At 32.5% G+C, this 24,758-nt stretch overlaps 1 protein-coding gene across 1 annotated transcript in view; it reads left to right on the top strand.

Annotated features, from left to right (window-relative positions):
- The window catches only part of tei (irregular chiasm C-roughest protein teiresias), a 578,605-nt gene that overhangs the window by 181,690 nt on the left and 372,157 nt on the right, over window positions 1-24,758 (top strand). Inside the window, exon 4 of the mRNA XM_072525284.1 lies at window positions 20,830-21,099. Coding sequence (XP_072381385.1) covers window positions 20,830-21,099 — 270 coding nt within the window. The remainder of the gene's footprint in view (window positions 1-20,829; window positions 21,100-24,758) is intronic.

The raw sequence follows: 24,758 nt of genomic DNA, 5'->3' as shown, positions 1-24,758 counted from the left end.
GGATTTGCCCTCCACATAAGTTACAGCTTTTTTTTTAAATATTATGTGACTTTAAGGCTTTGGGATTTTTCGAATGGTATACTAGCACATATCCTTCTTATTGCAGACAGCTTTGATCAGGCACAGATAATGCTCCAAGAACTCCATACTGCCACAAAAAGAGTTGGTCTTAAAATAAATTTTTCAATAACACAATTTATGACAAATTTAGTCCACAACAAAAACATCTCAGGTGAAGACAAAGATATTGAGCCAATTGAGTCCTATAAATACTTGGGCCATGAGATCAGAATAAGTCGAGACAACCAAACAATGGAGCTGAGAAGAAGAATAAACCTCGCTTGGGCTGCATTTGGAAAGATGAAGGATATTGTTAGGTCTAAGATTCCTTCTTCTTCTTCTTCTTCTTCAAGTGCCATCTCCGCGGCGGAGGTCGGCAATCATCATAGCTATTCGAACTTTTGAGACGGCTGCTCTGAAAAGTTCATTTGATGTACATCCGTACCACTCTCTCAGGTTGCGCAGCCATGACATTCTACGCCTCCCTATGCTTCTCTTTCCTTGGATCTTTCCCTGCATGATCAGTTGGAGCAATCTAAGATTCCAATGTGCCTGAAAAGAAAAGTATTTAATCAGTGTATTTTGCCAGTGATGACCTACGGCGCAGAAACTCTAACACTCACAAGAACAATAGTGAGTAAACTACAAGTTGCGGAAAGGGCAATGGAGAGAATAATGTTAGGGATTTCTCTACGTGATAGAATACCTAATTCTACTATACGCAAAAGATCAGGAGTAACAGACGTTATTGGAAGGATAACAACACTAAAGTGGAACTGGGCAGATCATGTAGCAAGATCAGTTGATGACCGGTCGACAAAAAGAATTTTGGAATGGAGACCCCGAATACAAGCTGACGGAAATAGAGGTCGACCTCTAACGAGATGGACAGATGCCATAAAAAGAGTGACTACAAATTGGATTCAGAAGGCGCAAAATCGGACTAAGTGGAAAAGCATGCAGAGAGCAGTGGACGTTAGAGGCTAGTTGGTGATACTAGCACAGGCTTAATTTGGCAGTCACCACTCGCATTACCGCAAAGAGTTAAAAATTAATTTATCCTTCACGGGGTTTGTGACCTGGCATCTTCTTCTCCTCTGTCGTTATGTAAGTGCTATTTGACATTTTTTTCCAGAAAAGCCATCTTTCGTCATAGTTGAGTACTTGCTGGGGGATGTATTCTTTGGCTTCTCTTAGTTTGGAAAATGTTTTGATGTAAATTTTAGCTTCCTTACATCTGAACTTGCTGCTTCACCATACCTGACTACGGAGTGAATGCCGGTTCTTTTCCGAGAGTTGTTAAACGAGCTCCGACTGGCTATAAACGAGCCTTCCGATTTTTAGCTTGTAAAAGTGTGTGAAAACTGGACGCTATTAAATCTGGTACATGGTACATTCCCCTCTTAATGGTACTGCATTCTCATTAGTATAAATTTCAAATGCACAAGACGCTGCACGCGAGTCCAATATAGGGCCGCATTCCTCACATGTATTCTACGATTTTTCTTATCTCAAATCTTACTCTCATCTCAATATATCGCTTGCTCGGCGGCTCATATCTTAAAACACTTATATATTAGGGCACTCGTATATTGAGGCACCGCTGTGATTAAATTGGCTTTTTAATTATACATCTATTAAATCGTGTAAACGAAGTAAACCAGCAAGTTCATTTCATTTGAATCCCATCCCACACTGCTCTGCATTGTAACAAAAAATCTATACTAATGCATCGTCGGCATTAATGAATACAGTGTCAGAATTTCAAGAGTTTCGGTAAACAAAAAGTGCTAAATGTATGTGAAAATAAATGGCACTGGTCAGAATCATTTCTAAACACTGCTAAGGCTAGAATAAGAATAAGTTTGCGTATAGGATACAGCAGAGTAACTCATGGTTACCTAATCCATAAATCAAATCACCTTGTATGTAAATATTGAAACTGTGGTATATCCACAATAGCAAACATGATACATTGTCCAAAATATACTAATAGGTAGATAAAGTCACAAACTCTCAATACATTTTGTTCAAACTCTCAATACATTTTTTCAAACTCTTCAAAGAATTTTACGGAGAGAAGCTACAAATTTTTACGGAGTGGATACAAACATTGACTGACATCTAAATTGCGGAACAAAATTTTATTATGAAATTGTCATAACTGTTGGAAATTTTACTTAAAATTCTGAATATATTGCTCTTACACCAAAGTAGACGAGGCAAGGAATTACTTGAATCAAGAAATAAATTGAAATTACCTAACGATGAATAGCAGTAGCGAAATGCTGAGATTCGTCGATAGTACAGTCTTAATAGTAGACCTTATTAATAATACCAAGAAAGTGCTGGAAAGACTATAAGGATACTCGCGGCAAGTAGTACCGAAGACAAATTTCTCAAAAATGTAGATATCTAAACAGAAAATTTTCGAGCAATGTGTCCTGCTTAACCTCACACACGGTTCAGAAACCCAAACCCTGACAAAAAACATAGCCAATATGAGATGACGAATGGCACCGTATACAATAGAATGTATATTCTGAGAGATCGGATTTTAAATACAGATTATAAATAAGTACCATAGTACAGCATGCTGTGGAACCAATAACTTACTTTAAGTGGAATTGTGTAGGAAATATATATCAAGAATGGACGATGATAGGTACACTAAGAGAATTATAAAGAATATATCTATAAAAAGGATCTTCAAACAAGTAGGGGGAAAGTACATAAGATAGTAAACAATATGGAGAGCTATGGAAGCGTACAAATGAGGCTTAAGAGTTAGCGAATATAAATGTCATTTTTGATCTCAACTATTATATAGCGACCGGTTATCTTGATTTCGTTTAAATTTTTAAATGTCCTAAAGCTGATTATCATTATTATTATCATTATTCAATATTCGTTTGTCCACTACTGGACATTGATCTCCCATATAATTTTTCATATGTTTTGATCTTGTGCCTCTTGCTTTCAATTCCTATGGCAACGCTTTAGATCGTCAGATCTAAATGAACGACCTCTGCTTCGATAGGCATCATCTCTTGGTCTCCGTTTCAGTATTCGCTTTATCCATTTTTGTAATATCGGTTTTAAAATCATGATTATTTGTTACTGAAATTTGTTCACCTAAATTAATAAATTTATTATAGAAATTCCTTATACAACTGTGAAATATTTATTTACTTTATGTAGTATATTATCTGAGGCTTTTTATTAGTTCTTTGTGCCTTGTTTTGTTTTACACTGACTAGCTTGCTAACCTGGCACATCAACCATCCTCATTTATGCCGGTTTGGTACCGGCTATGGGAATACATACAGCTTCCAAGTTAATCAATTCACCCAGTCCTCGCGCCAACAAGCCATACGCAATAAGGGTATGTAATGTGGTATATAAATGCATGGGTGACAAAACGCAAACAGGAATGGAACTAACACATTAGCAGAATGGCAGAAGATAGAATAATAAGACCAAATGGTCAAAGAAATAGTCAAAGAGATAATGTAAACGATGCAGCAGGCAAATATCGAAGAAAAAAGAGGCCTTAGGAGCCTAATTATGAGGAGGAGGTAGAAGAAGATACAATTTTTTCTGAAGGTCATGATTTCTATATCAGGCGCCCTACAACCAATTGGTTCATTCTACCTCTTCCATTATTATTCTGTTCAATATATTCATTTCGACGAGGAGTGAGACAGGGTTGCGTCTTATCACCGCTACTATTTAATTTGTATTCGGAGTCTATATTTAGAGAAGCATTAGACGAGGTCCAAGGCGGAATTCAGATTAACGGGATCAGCATAGACAACATCAGATATGCTAATAATACCATCTTAATAGCAAGCAACGCAAAAGAACTACAAAATATAATAAATGCGGTAGTTCACCACAGCGAAATGTTCAGTTTACATCTAAACGTTTCCAAAATGTAATCCCAAAAAAGAAATCCTACCAAAAATCGAACAAACAAGGAAAGCATTCATTAGCATGAAAACATTTTTTACAAGATCAGACTTTAGTCTGCAGCTTAGAATCCAAATGATCAGATGTTACGTTTTTTCTGTCTTACTGTATGGCTGTGAAAATTGGATAATGGACTCTTAAATAGAAAAATGAATAGAAGCCTTTGAGATGTATATATACAGACGAATTCCATGGGTACAAAGAGTTACTAATGTTGAGGTACTTCGTCGCATGTGTAAACAAAAAGAATTACTAATTATAATCAGAGAGAGAATATTCTATTCTATTGTATTCTATTCTATTCTATTCTATTCTATTCTATTCTATTCTATTCTATTTTATTCTATTCTATTCTATTCTATTCTATTCTATTCTATTCTATTCTATTCTATTCTATTCTATTCTATTCTATTCTATTCTATTCTATTCTATTCTATTCTATTCTATTCTATTCTATTCTATTCTATTCTATTCTATTCTATTCTATTCTATTCTATTCTATTCTATTCTATTCTATTTTATTCTATTCTATTCTATTCTATTCTATTCTATTCTATTCTATTCTATTCTATTCTATTCTATTCTATTCTATTCTATTCTATTCTATTCTATTCTATTCTATTCTATTCTATTCTATTCTATTCTATTCTATTCTATTCTATTCTATTCTATTCTATTCTATTCTATTCTATTCTATTCTATTCTATTCTATTCTATTCTATTCTATTCTATTCTATTCTATTCTATTCTATTCTATTCTATTCTATTCTATTCTATTCTATTCTATTCTATTCTATTCTATTCTATTCTATTCTATTCTATCCTATTCTATTCTATTCTATTCTATTCTATTCTATTCTATTCTAATCTATTCTATTCTATTCCATTCTATTCTATTCTATTCTATTCTATTCTATTCTATTCTATTCTATTCTATTCTATTCTATTCTATTGTATTCTATTCTATTCTATTGTATTCTATTCTATTCTATTCTATTCTATTCTATTCTATTCTATTCTATTCTATTCTATTCTATTCTATTCTATTCTATTCTATTCTATTCTTTTCTTTCCTATTTTATGTTAGTTCTGATTCGCACAATAATAATATTAATTCAATTATTTTGTATATCCGATACAAAAAACAATACTTTATTTGTTTACTTTATTAAAAATTTTATTTTATTTACTGCCTTTTCTATAAAACCAATATTTTTTAATGTAAACTGATATCACATTCATGGAGTTTTTTTAACATTAGCTTAAACTATTTGTGATTACATATACATATAACTTTCAATGGTAGTCCCAGCAAATGTAGAATCCTGAGATTGGAATTTTCATCAGTTCAACAACGTGTTTACTTCTACAGTCTCTAGAAAGTCCCTAAGAGTCGATAATTCTTTATGGTAACGACAATTCCTACCCTAAACTGGTAAAATGGGGGGATACAATAGAGAAGCATTAAAACTTTTCCATACTCTTTTATTTTACTTCATTTGTTTATTAGTTGGATAGAAAATATAATTCTCTTTTGAATGTTTTGGTTATACATATATGATTAAATATGGTATATGTGTACATATATTTTTCATGCCTGGTACGAAATATCTGTATGGGTCATGAATAATATATCAACATATCAATTAAGATTGAATGCAGCAAATATAGATCAGTCCTTGAATGTTGAAGATGATACTGTAGAAGCAGTCAACTTTTATGGATATCTAAGTTGTTCAGCTGTACCCTAATCTGATGGGACAGATATATTTTCCGAATTAGCAAGCTTCGTATCTTGATCGCTAACATTAGGTCTAGTCTGTTGTACGTTTCTGAAACATAGATATTAGATATAAAATTCGCGTTATAGTTCCACATGTTTATCAATCAGAGTCTAAGGCAGATCATAAATATTTGGTTACATGAAATCATTTTACACTAACTTTTTCGTGTCTGGATCCGACTACAGTTTTTCTGTCCAATATCGGGCTACGTCTACACCCTTTGTATTTGCGAGCCATAAATCATCGAGGGTGCACTGTGATGGGCAAAGTCTGCATACTCTCAGGTGCTCCACGTTCTGTATTTCCCCACATTCACAAAGTGCGTGGCTGTCTGTTTTGATGCCCCATTTAATGAGGTTCTGTTTTACAGGGGCAACACCTGTGCGTATGCGATTGAGTGTCCGCCAGGTTCTCCAGTCCAGGTTCATTCCATTAGGTCGTTCTGGATGTAGTGGGAACAGTTCGGGTGGTTCGACGCTGACATTTCTCATAAACCTTTTCCTTGATTTAAGTCGGCTGATTCCTGGCGGTTCGTCAAACCCGTATAATTGGTGCCTTTCTTTGAAAGTTTGCCTAAACTTCTCCACATATTGTGAGGCGCATCTACGATCGTCTGGTGATGCGAATCCAGCTACCCGATACAGTAGGGGTAGAGGGGTGGGCTTCATACAACCGGTAATTATTCCACATGTTTCATTTAACGCCGTAGTGACTTGTTGGGCATGTCTAGATCTACCCCAGACGGGACAAGCATATTCCCTTGTTGAGAAACATAAGGCCTCAGCTGCTGTCTTCAAGACCTGGGGGTTTGCACCCCACTTGCTCCCTACAAGTTTCCGGAGAAGGTTGTTTCTCGTAGAAACCTTTTGTCTTGTGCTCTGACAGTGGAATTTATACGTTAGTGACCGGTCTAGTACTACTCCAAGATATTTTGGCCTATCAGTATGTTTCAAGCGTTGTCCCTCCCAAGAAACATTCAGTTTTACATGCGACAGTTGGTTGTTGAGATGGAATGCACATAATTGGGTTTTAGTAGGGTTTGGCTTTAATGAGATGGATTTTACACTAAGAATTGCTGAAACAATTGCTGAAATGTAGATAAGAGAACGAAAGTGGAGGAAGCTTAAACACACTATTAAGAAACCATATGCTGCTGTTAAAATGAAACTATGGAGGATCTAGAGAACATAGTGTCGTTTTAATTTTTGTATATGATAGTAGATTTGTTGAAGCTATAAATCTATTTTATTTATATAAGGATATTTATGCAGAGTTTATAAAAATTATTGTGTTTTATATTCTAGTTATATATTTTTATTGTTCGTCTAATCTTATTAATTATATAACAAATACATTTAACGATATAACTGCGTTAGGAGAGTTTACCGTAGGTTTTTTGATAAATACAACTGATTTGAATAATTTGTTTAATTTGGCTCTATCATTCTATCTTAAATATTTAATAACAATTGATACTTGATCTGCTTGAATAAAAAACATTCCAATAAACGTTGAAAACTATGTAGAAACAAAAGCGATAATTAAAATTAAAGCAGATACGTGGTTAATAATTCAAGCTAATTGCACGTACAGGCTCATGACTGATGAACGAATTTCACTTCATTATTAATAAAACAGATATTTTACCTGAACCTTAATATTTTAAAAGTAGTGATCAAATGATAAAAAATATACAATGTAACTTTTTTCTGAAAAAGCAACAAAGACAAAACGTAGAAAAATTAAATGGTTTAACGATATACTGAAACATAATAATAAAAGAAGAGCATGGAGAAAATACGGAACGTAAGTTCAAACTTTTGAACTGATTTTTATTTTTGTGCAGCTTGTAATCCTTTTTCTTGAAGCAGCTTGAAGTTTCAGACAATTATAATACCTTTAGCAGATACTTCACTTCTGCGATAGAGTCTTTGTGAAACCATTTATATCCAACTTTTAAATTGGTTCTTATAGCAGACAGGCAGACAAATGTTTTAAGATTTTTTGCTTTACCAATCACTAACAACTCAAATTTGTAATCACTTAAGATGAGTGGTTGTTTACGAGGGAACATAGGAATATTAAATTAACTGATCTACATTTTACGTTGCTTTTTAACATATTAAATATAATTTTGATTTTAATTTATCAGAAACTTGAATAAACACAGGGATATTAATTTAGTAATAGCGTGCGAGAAACACATAAGATGGGTTAAAATATTTTTTCTTCGATTGGTAAACTGCTACCAAATTAGTAAGCACCAGATGTAAAAAAACAGACCAGTCCGCATTTATTTGAACCTATGACCTTATTTTATTTGATAAATTATTTGAAATATAATTACCTGAAAAAATATTATTAAGTTTCTTTTCTGTTCTGTTCTTATAAACAAAAATTAAACGTGTATAAACTTAGTACATACATACTATTTTCTCCATACTAAAAACAAAAGGTTACACGACTTACACATTAGTTTAAAAAAAAAATGGTTATTTTCTGCTGCTTTCCACACTGTATTTAACTTGTACACGTTTTTTTGAAGCCATGTCTCTCATCCTTTTTAAGAGCATCACGTTACTTGCTTGCACAAGTATCTTCTTGACTTTCAACGTAGCAACGTAGCCTCGAACAACTTAAATGCTTCGGAGTGGCTCATTACGACCGAATTTTTGTCAATGCTTTCATCCCCTTCGTTGGTTGAGTTTATATCATCATTCTGAAACACCATGTTCAGTATATCGCCGTCTATTAAGTTCTGTTCGTCTGCACTCAACCACTTATTAACATGGTCTTCCTTTATTTTTTATTTTTTCCCGGTAGATTCTTAGTAGTTGAGCGATCTCTTCTTCGTTGAAAATTTCATTGGTACCTTCCTATGGTTTTTCTCCCGTCCACTTATTAGATGTTTTGTGATCTAACAGCTTCCTCCATGACCTTACCATTGTTGTTGGTTTTATCTCATTTCATGTTTGTGCCACTCATATCATCACATCCAACATGTCCACTTTTTTAGAGTCTCTGTAACGTTTTCTCCTTCATCCATTTCAGCAATCAATGCCGTCAGGAACTTTCGTCTATAGACACGTTTTATAGATTTTATAACACCTTGACAGAGGAATGTCACATTTGGAGTCTTTATTTCGCCTACTTTTAGTTCTTCTGGGTCGGGATGAGAGAGTGCGTTGTCCAACAGCAAGACTGCCTTTCTCGGTAAATTATTTTTGCTAAATGTTTTTCAACCTTTGGTACAAATTGATTCTGAAAGCCACTGAAAAACCACTCTTTGAATAAAAAACTGTTTATCCAAGCACTCTTTTTATAACGATATCAAACTCACAGCTAAGAAAGTTCTCTAAAGTTTTTGAAAGCCTTTTTTTTTGACTTTCCGATAAATCCTAGAGGGAATTTGTGAGATCCTGTAGCGTTGCTGCAGACTAAAATTGTCATTTTTTCCTTTTTCTTCTTGAATCCTGGTGCACTGTCTTCTTGTTTTGAGGCCAGAGTGTAGGTCGGCAGCATTTTATAATTGATGCCTGTTTCGTTACAATTGTAAAGCTGGTCTCCTGTAATTCTTTCTTCTTCTAGTAAGCCATGCAAGGTCTTTTTGAAGACTTCGACAACTTCTGGGTCAGCAAACAATTTCTTGCCACATATCTGTTGGTTCCGCACACCGTACCGAATTTTCCAACTCTCCAACTATCTTTCACTTGCCTTGAAATCATTATCACCTCCAATTTCTTTGTTGAAGTGTAATGCTTTTTCTTTTAATATAGGCACTGAGATTGATAATCCATGCTCCCCCTTTTGGGTAAACCAAAGATACAAACACTCATTAATATGGTTTTTAGGGGCATTTTTCATCATTTTCAGTTTCTTTATCCCAGTTTTTGAAACCTGCGATGAGCACCATCTTTCAATTTTGTTTCTTAGATTTTTTCCAGTCGCTCACAGTGCTAGTCCCTATATCCATCACAACAGCAATCTTCTTACCTGTTTCACCAGCATCTAGCCTCTTCAACGCACAAACTTTTCTTCCATTGTTACAACATTTTTCTTTCTTTTCTCGGCCATATTACCACAAAAACGATGGACAAACAACAAGCAAACAACGATCACAATGTCAGGTAGGTACGAGTCTTAAAAATTTCACGCCAAACAACTTTTACTGCTGAAGAGCAAACAAAGACTGGGAGCAAACACATACCCATAGTCGGAAAAAGTCAAAATGGTAGAGAGAGTTACATTCAAGGTCACATACCATGCTAGAAATATACCCATTCGTAGAGAAATACATAGGCGCGGAGCCGTTCATATCTTCGAAAAAATTTTTCGCGAACTGTCCGGATATGAGGAGGTGCCGGATGTGGCAGGTTAGACTGTATTTGGTTGTTGTTCTTTGTGCTTTGTTTGTCTTCATTTAAGAAACATCTCTAAATGAAGCCAAATGTCCATTTTAAATATCTAAATCTTCGTATCTTCGTATATGAACAGTATTAACTGCATAGTTTGTGTTTTTTTTGTTAAGTTAGTTTTAAATATTGAGTAAATTATACAGTACATATATAACATCGAGAATATACTACATATTGAGTTAGAACTGATAAAGCCTTAGAAAAATATGGCGAAACTACTTCGATTAAACTAATGAAGTAGTCGACTTCTTTTTTTTTATTTGCCAACCTGAATGCCCGATTAAACCTCTGAATTCACTAGTTAAATATCTTTGAAATACAAATTGACGGTCGTAGTCTTTACAATATATATATATATATATATATATATATATATATATATATATATATATATATATATATATATATATATATATATTATATATGTACATATTTATATATATATATATATATATATATATATATATATATATATATATATATATTATTGTGATATTTAAAGTCTTGGTGCGCCAAGCAATAATTAGCTAATTAATTTTTTTGATTAATTAAAATTATTTAAATGATATGATTATGACTCTATCACAATTTTTAATTCTTTTATCTCAGGGTTAAATTCGTGCTTCAATATCTATGCTATTACATGTGAAAGGTAAGGTCCAGAGAATACCGGAATAATAAAAAACACATATGATCTAACACTATATATTGAAATAAAAATAATGAAATAATTCACACTCAAAAGTTTTCAATAAACAAATCTCATATAAGGATTCTCCAAATTTTGTTCTCCGTACGTGAACAATCAAAAATTAATGGTACAAACAATATTAATTGAAATCTCAAAATCCCAAACTATTTTAACTCTCCTAATCCAAATATTTATATCCTTTCTAAATTACGTGTAAAAATTGTGTTATCAATAAAAGAAAAAAAACTGCAGAAAACAAAATTATCTCTCTCTGATGATGAGTGGTCCAAATCCTTGTTCCTTGTAGATTATATTATCTCCTCTCAACCGCTCCCTATGTAATCAGCAATCTTACATCAGATTGTTGCAAGTATATCGTCCTTAATGATCTCCTTCAAAAGCACAAATCATTCAAATTATGATAGCCTTTCTCCTCTCGATAAACTGAATCTCTCGTTGGCCCGAGTGAAAAATTGACTCTTGGAATATCTTCTCTTTACGATAAACTGAATCTCTCGTTGGCCTGAACAGTGACTCTTGGAATATAAGTAGAGAAATATGACTTACAATATTTTGTTGTTTCAGCTTCTGTCAGATACACTAACTCCACAAAAACTCACTAACATTCAACACTACTGCTTGCTACATTTCGGGAACCGACAGAGAACAAACACTGTTCTTTCTTGAAGACTTGGAAACCAACTGCCTATATCTTTTCTCTCTCCTCAATCTCGCTAAACTTTCTCCCACACACTTATCCCACCTTTTTCAATCTCCGCCAATCACAACTCGTCACAATTCCCCCATTTCTTCATTTCGATAACAAACAAATTTTTACCTATAACTATAAAATTTCCTAAAACTTATTTACAAATATTATTTTCTATAATTCTTAAAACTAACAAAAAACCTCTTTCTAAAATATCTTCTATTGTCTTTAATTACTGCACTAATGTATTTGTAAAAACCCGTTTCAATTTGTCTTTCACTTAAACTTATGCGGGTCACTTAAGTATAACAAAGAAATGATTGATGTAAAGCTTACATTTTGTTTGGTACAGGTAATTCAAGGATTTAATAACTTTCCTTCTCCGAAATGTTTGTTGGATATTATCCTAAATTATTTTAATTTTTTGTTGAACTTTGAAATATTTTAAACAAACCAATATTTTCTTGATTTTTCATATCATAACAAATCCCCGCCATTTGATCTGCCGAAAACTCTTTGTTAAATTTTAAAATGACAAAAGTTTTCCAGGATCAAATCATTTCACTATGTTATTAAAATCTACTTATGATACTGATAAATGTCGTGAATGTTAAAATACCCCGTATATTGCCTGTCTTTATACGGGATTGGATATATTTTCGTTTTAAATTTTTCCAAGTATTTTCCCTTCAAAGAAAGTTCATAATTTTTAGCCACTCGGTTTACTTTATTAACAAGATCTCCATGGTTTCTTAAAATCTTCTCTATGTTTTCTCCACAATTTATTTTTCTTTCATCCTCCTTTTGTTCATATGTGTTCACTGTCCATAATACTTCTTCACACAATTCTGGATTCTCGTCCATTAGTGCCATTTTTTCTTCTGTTTTCCTTTTATCCTCTAATTCCCTTTGGTATTCCGAGCACCATGTTTCTATTCCTTTCATTTCTCTGATGATACTTTCTTTTTCTTCCTGCTTCCATTCTGTTTTATCGTCGGTTGCCGACAATTCTTCTGTACCTTCTATTTCCTGTTTTTCTCTGGTCTCCATCTTATTTTCCTGCTTTCTTTTCGAACTCTTCTTCTTTTTCTTCCTTCTCTTTTTCTCTTCTGTTAGATCTTGTTCTTGTACTTTCGGTTTATTCTCTACAGTCATATCGATTTCTTTGTATTTTTCCTGTGCATTGATCCTTCCAGAATTTGTTTTCCTATCTGTTTGCTTTTCTTCTCCTGTGTTGTCTGGTTCTGCTCTGATTTCCATTTTATTTTCCGCAAAATTTATGGTGATATCTTTTTTCCTCAATTCATCAATTCCCGCTATCATATCATGATTTAAGTCTTCAATCACCACACATTTCATAATATGGAATTTGTTTCCCACTCTTATCTGTACTCCCAAACCTTCGTTTACTGTCGTCAAATTTTTATTGTTTGCACCCACTAAATCAACCCTAGGAATCTTATACACAAATCTGTCCAAATTTAATTCTTTTACTAGTTTTTTATTGATTAGCGATAACTCCGAGCCAGAATCAATCACAATTTTAATTGCTTTATGTTTTATAAATGCATCTAAAAATATTAGATTAGAATTAGAGATTTGTCTTTCGTTTCCTATTGCTACATGATTCATCTCCCTTCTATTTTGTTGTTGGAAGCTCTGGTTATTTCTATCATCCCTTTGTTCGTTAGTATTCCTATTCGGAGTATTTTGTGCATCTCTATTCCTGTTGTGATTTTCATATGTTCTATGTTGTGTGTCATTCCTGTTATCGTAATTTTGTTGTCTATTGTAATTATTGTAATTTCTCGGCCTATATTCGTTTGTTGATCTGGGATGTCGGTTTCTCTGGTCATAATTTGATGAATACCTTCTTTCCGGTCCATTATATTGGTCATGTTGTCTTCTATTTCTCATTTCTCTTCTTTTCGCTTCTTTTAATTGAAGGAATTGGCACAAACTATCAATATCTTGATAGTTTCTCAAAATCACGTGATCTTCCAACGTTTCCTCAAAATGTCTGCTGATCATCTCTACCAGCTGTTCGGTAGAATATTTGTATTCTAGATATTTTGAATTGTTATATATCTGCAAAGCATATCTTTCTTCAGATATTCCCATTTTTTCGTGATATTTTCCATTCTGTAGCTCTTGGTTGATTTCTCTCTGTTTATTTTTCCCCCAGAAATAGTTGAGAAATTTATTTTCAAAATCTGTCCAATTTTCAAACTCATCTTCCTTGCTTTCATACCATAACGCTGCTCCTTCTTTCAAATGGTTTCTAATTGTTTCTTTGCAATCGTCAAAATATCTAATATGTTGTAATTTGGTTTTCAAATTTTTGACAAACGGTACTGGGTGTGTTTTCCGAATATCCCCGCCAAACTGTATTTTTATGTCACCCGGACTTTGGATGAGTACTTCTCTCCTGTCTCCCATATCTCGTTGTTTTCTGATATCCTCAATTTGTTTTTCTATTTCTTTCTTGTCTTCTTGTAAAGCCATTTCAAATTTTGTTTCTAACTGTTCTAATTCCTTCTTCTGTACAGTCTTAATATCTTTCATTTTAGTTTCTATTTCTTCTCTCTGCATCTCTAGTTTCCTCTCTGTTTCTTCTCTGACTTTTTCTAAACAGACTTTTACCTCATTTTCATATTTGTCCAAACGCTTTTCCATTTTCCTATCATTTTCTTCTAATTTTTGTTCATAGTTTTCCAGACGCTGCTCTATATTTCTGTTATTTAGTTCTATTGCTTGCCTTGTTTCCCGTTGGTTTTCTTCCATTGTTTGTTTTGTTTCTGCCATTGTTTGTTTTGTTTCTTGTATTGTTTGTTTTGTTTCATCCATTTTTTGTGACTGGAGTTGCATTAGTTGTAATATTTTATCTATTCCTGATAGTTCTTTTCTCTCCTCAACTATTGTCACATTTCCTTCATTATCCGATACTTCTTCCAAAATTGTTTCATCTTCTCTGTTATCCTCCTTCCTTTCCTGCATTTTACTTTGTCTCCTTGTGACAGACATGTTGTTACTTTTTGTTATTGTTTTTGTCCCCGCCAAATGTGAAATTTTACAACACTCTATATGTTTCAGAACACGACAATATTTCTCCCCAAATGTATTAAATTTTCACGACAAATATCAAATATGCAATCAGTAAAATTCAAATAATTCAAAATAAATATCAAATGTACGATTGGTAAAGAAAATAAAATCAAATAATTCAATAGCAGTAAATATCCACTAACTACGATCAATCAATAAATCAAATTTATATTCCCTGGAAAAATTGTCAAAATACTTTCAAATTCCAATTCCCTCAATGTTATATGTTTTTATCTCTGGATCACCTGTACTTATTCCAGATCTCTTTCCCTTCCTTCAAATGTAAAGCTGCGATATTTTCAAGCCCCACGTTGGGCGCCAGTTATTGTGATATTTAAAGTCTTGGTGCGCCAAGCAATAATTAGCTAATTAATTTTTTTGATTAATTAAAATTATTTAAATGATATGATTATGACTCTATCACAATTTTTAATTCTTTTATCTCAGGGTTAAATTCGTGCTTCAATATCTATGCTATTACATGTGAAAGGTAAGGTCCAGAGAATACCGGAATAATAAAAAACACATATGATCTAACACTATATATTGAAATAAAAATAATGAAATAATTCACACTCAAAAGTTTTCAATAAACAAATCTCATATAAGGATTCTCCAAATTTTGTTCTCCGTACGTGAACAATCAAAAATTAATGGTACAAACAATATTAATTGAAATCTCAAAATCCCAAACTATTTTAACTCTCCTAATCCAAATATTTATATCCTTTCTAAATTACGTGTAAAAATTGTGTTATCAATAAAAGAAAAAAAACTGCAGAAAACAAAATTATCTCTCTCTGATGATGAGTGGTCCAAATCCTTGTTCCTTGTAGATTATATTATCTCCTCTCAACCGCTCCCTATGTAATCAGCAATCTTACATCAGATTGTTGCAAGTATATCGTCCTTAATGATCTCCTTCAAAAGCACAAATCATTCAAATTATGATAGCCTTTCTCCTCTCGATAAACTGAATCTCTCGTTGGCCCGAGTGAAAAATTGACTCTTGGAATATCTTCTCTTTACGATAAACTGAATCTCTCGTTGGCCTGAACAGTGACTCTTGGAATATAAGTAGAGAAATATGACTTACAATATTTTGTTGTTTCAGCTTCTGTCAGATACACTAACTCCACAAAAACTCACTAACATTCAACACTACTGCTTGCTACATTTCGGGAACCGACAGAGAACAAACACTGTTCTTTCTTGAAGACTTGGAAACCAACTGCCTATATCTTTTCTCTCTCCTCAATCTCGCTAAACTTTCTCCCACACACTTATCCCACCTTTTTCAATCTCCGCCAATCACAACTCGTCACAATTCCCCCATTTCTTCATTTCGATAACAAACAAATTTTTACCTATAACTATAAAATTTCCTAAAACTTATTTACAAATATTATTTTCTATAATTCTTAAAACTAACAAAAAACCTCTTTCTAAAATATCTTCTATTGTCTTTAATTACTGCACTAATGTATTTGTAAAAACCCGTTTCAATTTGTCTTTCACTTAAACTTATGCGGGTCACTTAAGTATAACAAAGAAATGATTGATGTAAAGCTTACATTTTGTTTGGTACAGGTAATTCAAGGATTTAATAACTTTCCTTCTCCGAAATGTTTGTTGGATATTATCCTAAATTATTTTAATTTTTTGTTGAACTTTGAAATATTTTAAACAAACCAATATTTTCTTGATTTTTCATATCATAACAATATATATATATATAATAATAATATTAAGTCTATATAAAAATATAGGTTTAAAAGATTTTATGATGGAAGTCGTAACCGTAGATAGTACGAATCTTTCGAAAATTCTGATGCAGTATGTTCTCAGCATGCAGAGCAAAGCACGAAATGAACTGCAAACACATTAAAGCAGCACAAACATGGCGGAAAAGAAAATTGTCGAGTCAGAAGTCTGACAAATCTCCATAGACCACATATAATACGGAACGGGCTCGATTATGACGCAGAAAGATGAATGATACCGACGCCAACGGCTTAAAGATAACCCTTTGAACTTCTTGCAGGATTTTGTGTGAGAGATGGCTTTTAAAATTGGACAGCTATAGCGATTTAGTTTTAAGTTTAGTAAAAATCTGGAGCGTCATAACATATTTCAGGTAGTATTACCCATGCTTAATGTTTCTAAATATTTTCCTCCTTCATTTTATCACAAAAAAGAATGCAAATAAATTCTCTATTATTGCATAAATATAGATAAACTTTTATAACCAACGGGGAAAAATAATTGTCCTTTATGTAGAGTGTTCCGTTATGTATATTTACCGCTTAATCAATTGAAATAAAAAAGAGCTTTCGATTATCTTTATCTTTACTTACACATCTTCGTACATATCTTAATTTTAGGTGAGCATAATTTACATAATGAGCATAATTACTTACAGTTTTAGTAAGTTCTAGTTCATCGTCACTCTCATTGTAGGACACATTGGACACTTGTTTGTTTTTTTTTAATTACTAACACAACTAGCTAAATTTACTTCAGGATTTTCCATCAATAGGGCTGCATTAATCTCTAGACAGTTAAAAAAAAATTTTAATTCCATGAATTTTGCAAAAGGTTGACAATGGCAAATCATCTTTCAGGTCTTGTAGCTCGAGAATTTTCTTAATTTCTTCTCCATTACTAAAGTTTTTTAATAAACCGCACCTATAAAACACTTTTTAATTATTCTGGTTGAAACGGACTCCAGTTCAGCCTTTGATAGAGAACATTCTATAGATGATAACATTCTTCTCATTAAAAACTTTCTATACAGGGATTTAAAGATTTTAATTATTGCTTGGTGTAACGGTTGACAATGTTTATGTGGCAAAAATGTTATCGATATTTTAGATAACTGATTAGGCATTTAAATCCAAATTGGAATGATGTAGCGATTCAGCTGATTTCAAAAGAGGTATCCTGAATCGGAGACGATCTCCAAGAATTTCGGGAATGTTGTTGTGAATAGAAGTTGACGATTATCTATAATTTTGTTGAATTCTGGAATTCCTTCTGTTCAACCACACCGGTGCACAGTATCCTGTCACCGAATATATCAGGCCAAGAGCGGAGAAAGATTCATGCTGTGGACCTCCATGTAGCACCTCAGAGTTGCTGTATTATATTGTTACGTGTTTTTACGTGTTTTGCTGATGTTTTTGTCAGGTGTTTGTAAGCGTTCTGTCCATAGTAACCTTAAGGTATTTCGGGTATTTATTGTGTTTCAATAGTTTTTTTTTTAAGATACACTCGTATTTTTTTATTTATCAGCCCACTGTTGAGATAAATTAATATTTCTGTGTATCTCTGAGGATATATAGATCATTCGTGAGAGTGTTTTTGATAGTTTTTAATTATGAGTGACTGGTTAAAGGGTTAAATCGTTAGCACATCCAAACTTTCGAGATTCGGTCGCGGGTATGTAACCAATATAAAGCCTAAAAACTAAAGTAGAAAGCCCAGAATACCAGTGGCGGTTCGTATTACTTTAAGAAAATAGTGCCAGTATTAGGGCAACTGCCTAAATTTTTAGTGACGGGTTTATGATATTGTCAAAAAAGGTATAAAATAGAAATTAAAAAAAAAATAGATGCAGACACGTTTATTTTATATATATGTATCTACCTTTCCTCGGTGTTGCAAGAAATTGACCAACATTTATCAAAAGAGTTAGGTAAATTAATTAATAATCACAAAAATTCAAGTTACCACCAGTATTTACTGCTAATGTACCTGAAGTTTGTTATTACGATTTAGTCTCTTAAACCTATTTACAAAATTATAAAAATAACACTATTCCAGTATCTACACACACGCACAAAGTAATATCATTCTTAAAGTTTCCGATATATGAAGTCCATCCTTCTTTTTTTTTTGATTGCAAAGTTTTCAATCACTTTATTAATAAAATTATCAATGCCATTTACAAAATGTTTTTTTGAATATAGCATACCTTAAGTCGTTCTTCCTTCACGGCATTTCTAAGGAATGTTTTAATTCGTTTTAGCAACGTTCTGCTACAGCTGTTGACATAGGATTGGTAGTGATAGCGGAAGAGCCCCAGAAGTAGTACTTAATTTATCTCGCTGATACAGTACTTCAGTTCTAAGCCGAGTTTTGTTTAAAAATAAAAATTGTCACTTTAACAGAATCAGTGCATACTTTTTACAATTGATTAAAAATGATAACAAATTCAGGCATTTTTTATTAAAAATAGATAACCCAAATGCAAAATGTTTATCATGGAGCTTTAATTTAAAACCATTTGGTTAATTAATGGATGACAATTACGTAAAGTACTTTTGTGTTTGTGAAGATTTTGGCAACCTGCGATTAACCACCTCATCCATAATTTTTGTTCATTGAGGAGACGTAGAAAAGAATGAGCACAAACCAGATAAATTATAAAAAAATATCCTAGCCTGCTTATTGATAGAACATCCACTCGTCATAATTAAATTCATTTGGTGTTTATATCAATGAACGTAAATTGCAAGAGGATATGTCTCCTTAATATTTTTATACTTTAATCCACCCTCATAACAGATGTGTCATCATAACTTTTGTTCGGAGTATGTTTTAATAAGAGATTAAAAACATATAAAATGCATACAGCGTTGGACTTAGCATCATGGCCGTCCAGGACAAAAAATCTGAAAAATCTCTCAACCGGTCGTCCTTAACACAAATATCGAAAAACAAAACTAATTGAAATTTACCAGCGACGTTTGTCATTTCATCAGCAATCACTGCAACGTAGGGAGAGTTTTTAATTTCGTTCTTAATTTCCTCGTGGTAAACATCCAACATGCACCCAAGGATTCCATTTTTTGTTATATTTGAGATACATTTAAAAGATTTGCAACTTTGAATATGAGCTCCATAAATATGCCTCTGTTAAGAGCTAAACGTGATCTCTAAGAGCTAACTCAAAAGCTCCTCAAAACCTTATACAATTTATGATTTGATTCAAGACATACCGATTATTATCCATTTGTTTATTGTGTTTAATTAGAGTATCACGATAAGCTTAATTTAATTAAGTTTTTATATTTAACTTACATGGGATTTCATTTTCTCCCATATATGAACAAGATCATTGGTGCCTTTGTTTGACCAAGTCTCGTCACCCCCAAACAAAACGCATACAAAACAAAACAGTTTATTAGTTTGTTCGCAACCACACAACCAGCTATTTGTATCATAAATGGTTTTATTAAACTTGTGACAGCAAAGTTTTTATCCACTTCCACTTTGTTTTTTCAATTTTTAAATCGGGTAAAGGCCGACCGAGGTCTTTAATTTGTAGTTTTTTTTTCTAACGAAAAACCACAAAAAGAGTTTTTTAAGATATTAATTTGATTAATTGTTAATAAATTAATTAAACTTACGAAATAATCAAAATATTATTTTAGATAATAAACACAATAATAGCAGCAAGCGAAAGCGTAAATAAACTCGAAATAGATAAAATCTACTAAAATTTTCCTCTGGAGATCTCGTGCCTGGCTAGAGTAGTCTCGTTTAAACGTATTACCAAATATATAATATAGCTCTATCTTTGTCACTCACATAGGATGCTCTAAAATCTTTCTCTTTTCATAGGAGCCATTATGATATTGGCACCAGCCGATAATCCGGTCTGAATTGTATTGCACACACAGTTGCCAGAATTAATATAATTTATGAAGATAAAAAGAAATACACACAAAATAATTAACAGTCATTATGATGATTTAAAGATAAAAAAATATGTTTCTGCATAGGTAGCAAGGTAGTGCCATCACTCTATGGCACTACCTCACGGGCCGCCACTGCAGAATACTGTAAATCTATATGAATTAGAAAAAAAAAGTTCTTTTTGAATAATTTTTTTCCACTTATATTAATTTAACCCTTATTCTATGCACCAAAAATGAGCTGCTTTCATTTACAATTCACATTTTAAAAAATCGTAATATTACAATTACAAATTTTATAATATTTAAGCATTTTTTTCTGATGTTGGTTACCTACCCACATATAACACATATACCAAGTTTTTAATAAGGTATTAATTTCTTTTTTCAGATACTCCCTCCTTTGCGATATCCCGTGAACCAGGATTCGGCTTTCCAATTCGAGAAGGAATGCCAGTGTCCTTAAAATGCGACGTCGACGCAAATCCAAAAGCGTTACCAATATGGCAAAAGGACGATGGAGCTCCACCAGTCCAACAAACTTCTGATGGAATGTTAAACTTTACAGAAATTAGAAGGGAACACAGCGGCTGGTATAAATGTATTGCCAAACATCGTTTAGGCAGATTCTCCAGCATCGGGTATTTCCTTAATGTTCGATGTAAGTATATTATAAATTAAACTCATTTTTAAGACTATATTGGATAAAAATAAAAAATTCTCATTTATCGAATGGCATTAGAAATTTATTACACAGAGTGTCATAAAAATTACCACTTAAGGGAATCCACACTAATATTTGGCAATATTAATTACATTTTGTAAAAATGCTGAAATTGGTCGATTTTTATTCTAAAGTAAATTTTTTAACGATAAAGACATCTGTCATTTTTACACCACTTTTTCCCAGCTTCATAACTCTTAGTCTAAAATAAGAAATATACCATATGTGGTACATCAGCAGTTGCTGTATTTTGGTAAATGAATATTCAGGCATTTATGATTGCTTTTTCGCTTCCTCGTCTATGCTGTAACGGTCATTATACATTTATTTGCCTGTATTTCCCCAACTAATTATTTTGTAACGTTTTCGAATTGCGTATAAAATAAAGCCCACCTCTACTGATGGTCCACACTAAAGCTGGTGAACAGCTTTAAACTCTTGTTTTTCCTGTGATGAACAGTTTTTTGGATTGACGACTGTTTAGTACTTTAAACCTTAATTAAAAAAATATTTGATGCTTACAGTTGAGTTGGTTTTTAATTTTATAAAAATTCAATTCTTCTCTTATTTTGTATTATACTGATCACTTCTATGCCCCCTTTAGTATAAAAACAAGTTCGTAGAAGCCCAATTTTCGCGAACGATCTTTAAACATGTTCTACAACGTAAAACTCTAGAAGTGAGTCTCATAAAAAATCTTTAATATACAATTAACAATAATAAGAGCTCAGAATCCCACACCGGAAAACCGGTCAGCCTTACAGATTCTGGGGAAGGCACAAGCTCAACAAAACGCGCCAAAATAGATACAAACAAACAAAAAAGTTACTACTAGCCACATACAACATCCAATCGTTGACTAAAGATGAAAAGGTCTACGAATTAGAAGAAGAACTATCCAAGATAAAGTGTATATATATATATATATATATATATATATATATATATATATATATATAATATATATATAGAGTGTATCTATAATATATGATCGTGTTGACTTAAAATAAATAACGAACTTCTGCTTACAATACAATAGCCATTGTGTCTCCATTGCTGGACGTACGACTTCCCTTTGCGTTTCCATTCTAATTTGCTTCTTTTTACCTGTTGCCATTTTGTTACCACCTTTTTTTTTCACATCGTTCAGCCATCTTTTTGGAGGTCAATCCATACCCCTCTTATGAGACCTAAGTTCTAAGTTTGCCAACGACAGACCATATAATTCGGATACTTCGGTCTACTATCGCACGTTGGTTCTGTGCTTAATTTTATTTAATGACCAAAGTAAATATATTCTGCCACCCTTTTATCACTTCCTACCCACATTAACTGATATTTTCTCTTAAGTAAGAATATTGGTCTCTGTTAGATTCATTTTTAGGTCTTTTTTTCTAAAACATTTCCTTATTCGAAAAGAATTTCTAGTAGCTTGGTCTTTGTTAGATTCATTTTCAAATCTTTTTTCTGAAACATTTCTTAATTCTAAAAGAATTTCTTGTAGCTTGTTGATTTTTAAAAAGCGCCCTCAAACAGAACTAGCTTCATTGTCTATTTTTTAACGAGTTAAACACTATATGTAATCAAAATCTGTTGGTAACAATTCGATGCATACTGTTTGACTGGCTAATTTACTGCTTGATGAAACAATCTACATAGCTCGTGACATTTAACAAAGTTTCAACACTGTTTTGATTCATTTACTTCGTAATTTTAGAGTAATTTGCAAAAATGGTTGCGGTTAAAGACTGCGGAATTCGACTAGTTGCAAAAGGAAATCAAAATGCTGCTATTTTGCTTTTGAGTTAGCTCTTAGAGGTCACGACGAAACCAAAAATTTAGAAAACAAAGGCATATTTAAGAAGCTGGTCAATTTTAGCGTTAAATTGGACAACGACTTAAAGATTCATATTCAAAGTTATAAATTATTTAAATGTATCTCAAATATAACAAAAATGGAATCCTTGGATGCATGTTGAACGTTTACCATGAGGAAATTAAGAAAGAAATTAAAAATTCTCCCTATGTTGCAGTGATTGCCGATGAAATGACAGACGTTGCTGGTGAATTTCAATTAGTTTTGTTTTCCGATATTTGTATAAAGGATTCCGATCAGTTGAGAGATTTTGGAGATTTTATGTCCTGGACGGTCATGATGCTAATTCCATCACTGAATGCATTTTAAATGTTTAAAATCCCTTTTTAACACATACTCCTAACAAATTAATTGCTCAAAGTTATGATGGCGCATCTGTTATGAGGGGTGGATTATATTAAAAAAATATATTAAGGAGATATATCCTGTTGCAATTTACGTTCATTGATATGCACACCATTTATATCATCTATCTTTGTTTATCTTTATTAGACAACACCCTAATATGGGTTTATTATTTCAGCATTTATTTAACTTTGTATCGAGACCTGAAGATGCTTTGCATATTGTAGAAAGCGAAACCGGTCATCTGGATAGTTAAATTAAATTGATTGTGAGTACAATGTGACTCACACAAGCAACACATTCATGATTTAAACGTATATAATCTAACTCTCTGCAACATTCAAACTCAAAATGTTCAATGTTACATGAGGCATGACGAAGAGGCTCTAAGAGGAGTAAATGAAATAGGTTCATGTATACTAAAATACCTTAATAGTTAGAAAAAGAGAAAAATATGAATATTTTTTTTCTGATAACTGTACAGGCCAACAAAAACACCGTTTTATGATAGCTGCATACTTATACGACATTTTGAATATCGACGAGCTGCAGAGCATAACACAAATTTTTTTTTTTACAGGACACAGTCAGAATGAGGGAGATAGTGCTCATTCAGTTATAGAACGCCAAATTAAAAGATCAGAAAGGTTAGGACCTGTATATATCCTTGATCAGTATGTGACGCTTGTACGCACTGCTAAAAAATCTGGAGGAACATGCATAGTTGATGAAATTTGTCATCAAGACATTTTAGATCTGAAGCAATTAGCAGCTGATATTATGACTTTAAACTATTTTTCCAAGAATACCAATGGCGAACCCCTAAAAGTTTCTTATATAAAAGTTTTAAAAATCACAAAAGAATTCCCTGGAATATTGTTTTATAAAACCTCTTACCAGCAAGAACATTTTGATGATATTGATAATGTGATAGTGGGTTGATATTTTATTTATTTATTTATTAACGGGATACCACCCAATTCAATATATACACAAAGTATTACAAGTATTATCTAGTGATACAATAATTACAAAGATATAGCAAATATGTATGAAAAGAATTGGCGATGCAGCCATATAGAAAAAAAAAACAAATATTAAAACTATAAAGCAAATAGCAAATACAAATCACATCAAATTACCAAATTTTTTTAAACACATTCTACACACATTTTCCGAAGCGTACAGCAACAAATCATCAATCGTTGACTAAAGATGAAAAGGTCTACGAATTAGAAGAAGAACTATCCAAGATAAAGTGTATATATATATATATATATATATATATAATATATATAGAGTGTATCTATAATATATGATCGTGTTGACTTAAAATAAATAACGAACTTCTGCTTACAATACAATAGCCATTGTG

This window comes from Diabrotica undecimpunctata, chromosome 1 (genome assembly GCF_040954645.1).
Source record: "Diabrotica undecimpunctata isolate CICGRU chromosome 1, icDiaUnde3, whole genome shotgun sequence".
Taxonomy (NCBI): Eukaryota; Metazoa; Arthropoda; class Insecta; order Coleoptera; family Chrysomelidae; genus Diabrotica; species Diabrotica undecimpunctata.
This window is presented reverse-complemented; position numbering and strand designations above follow the sequence as displayed.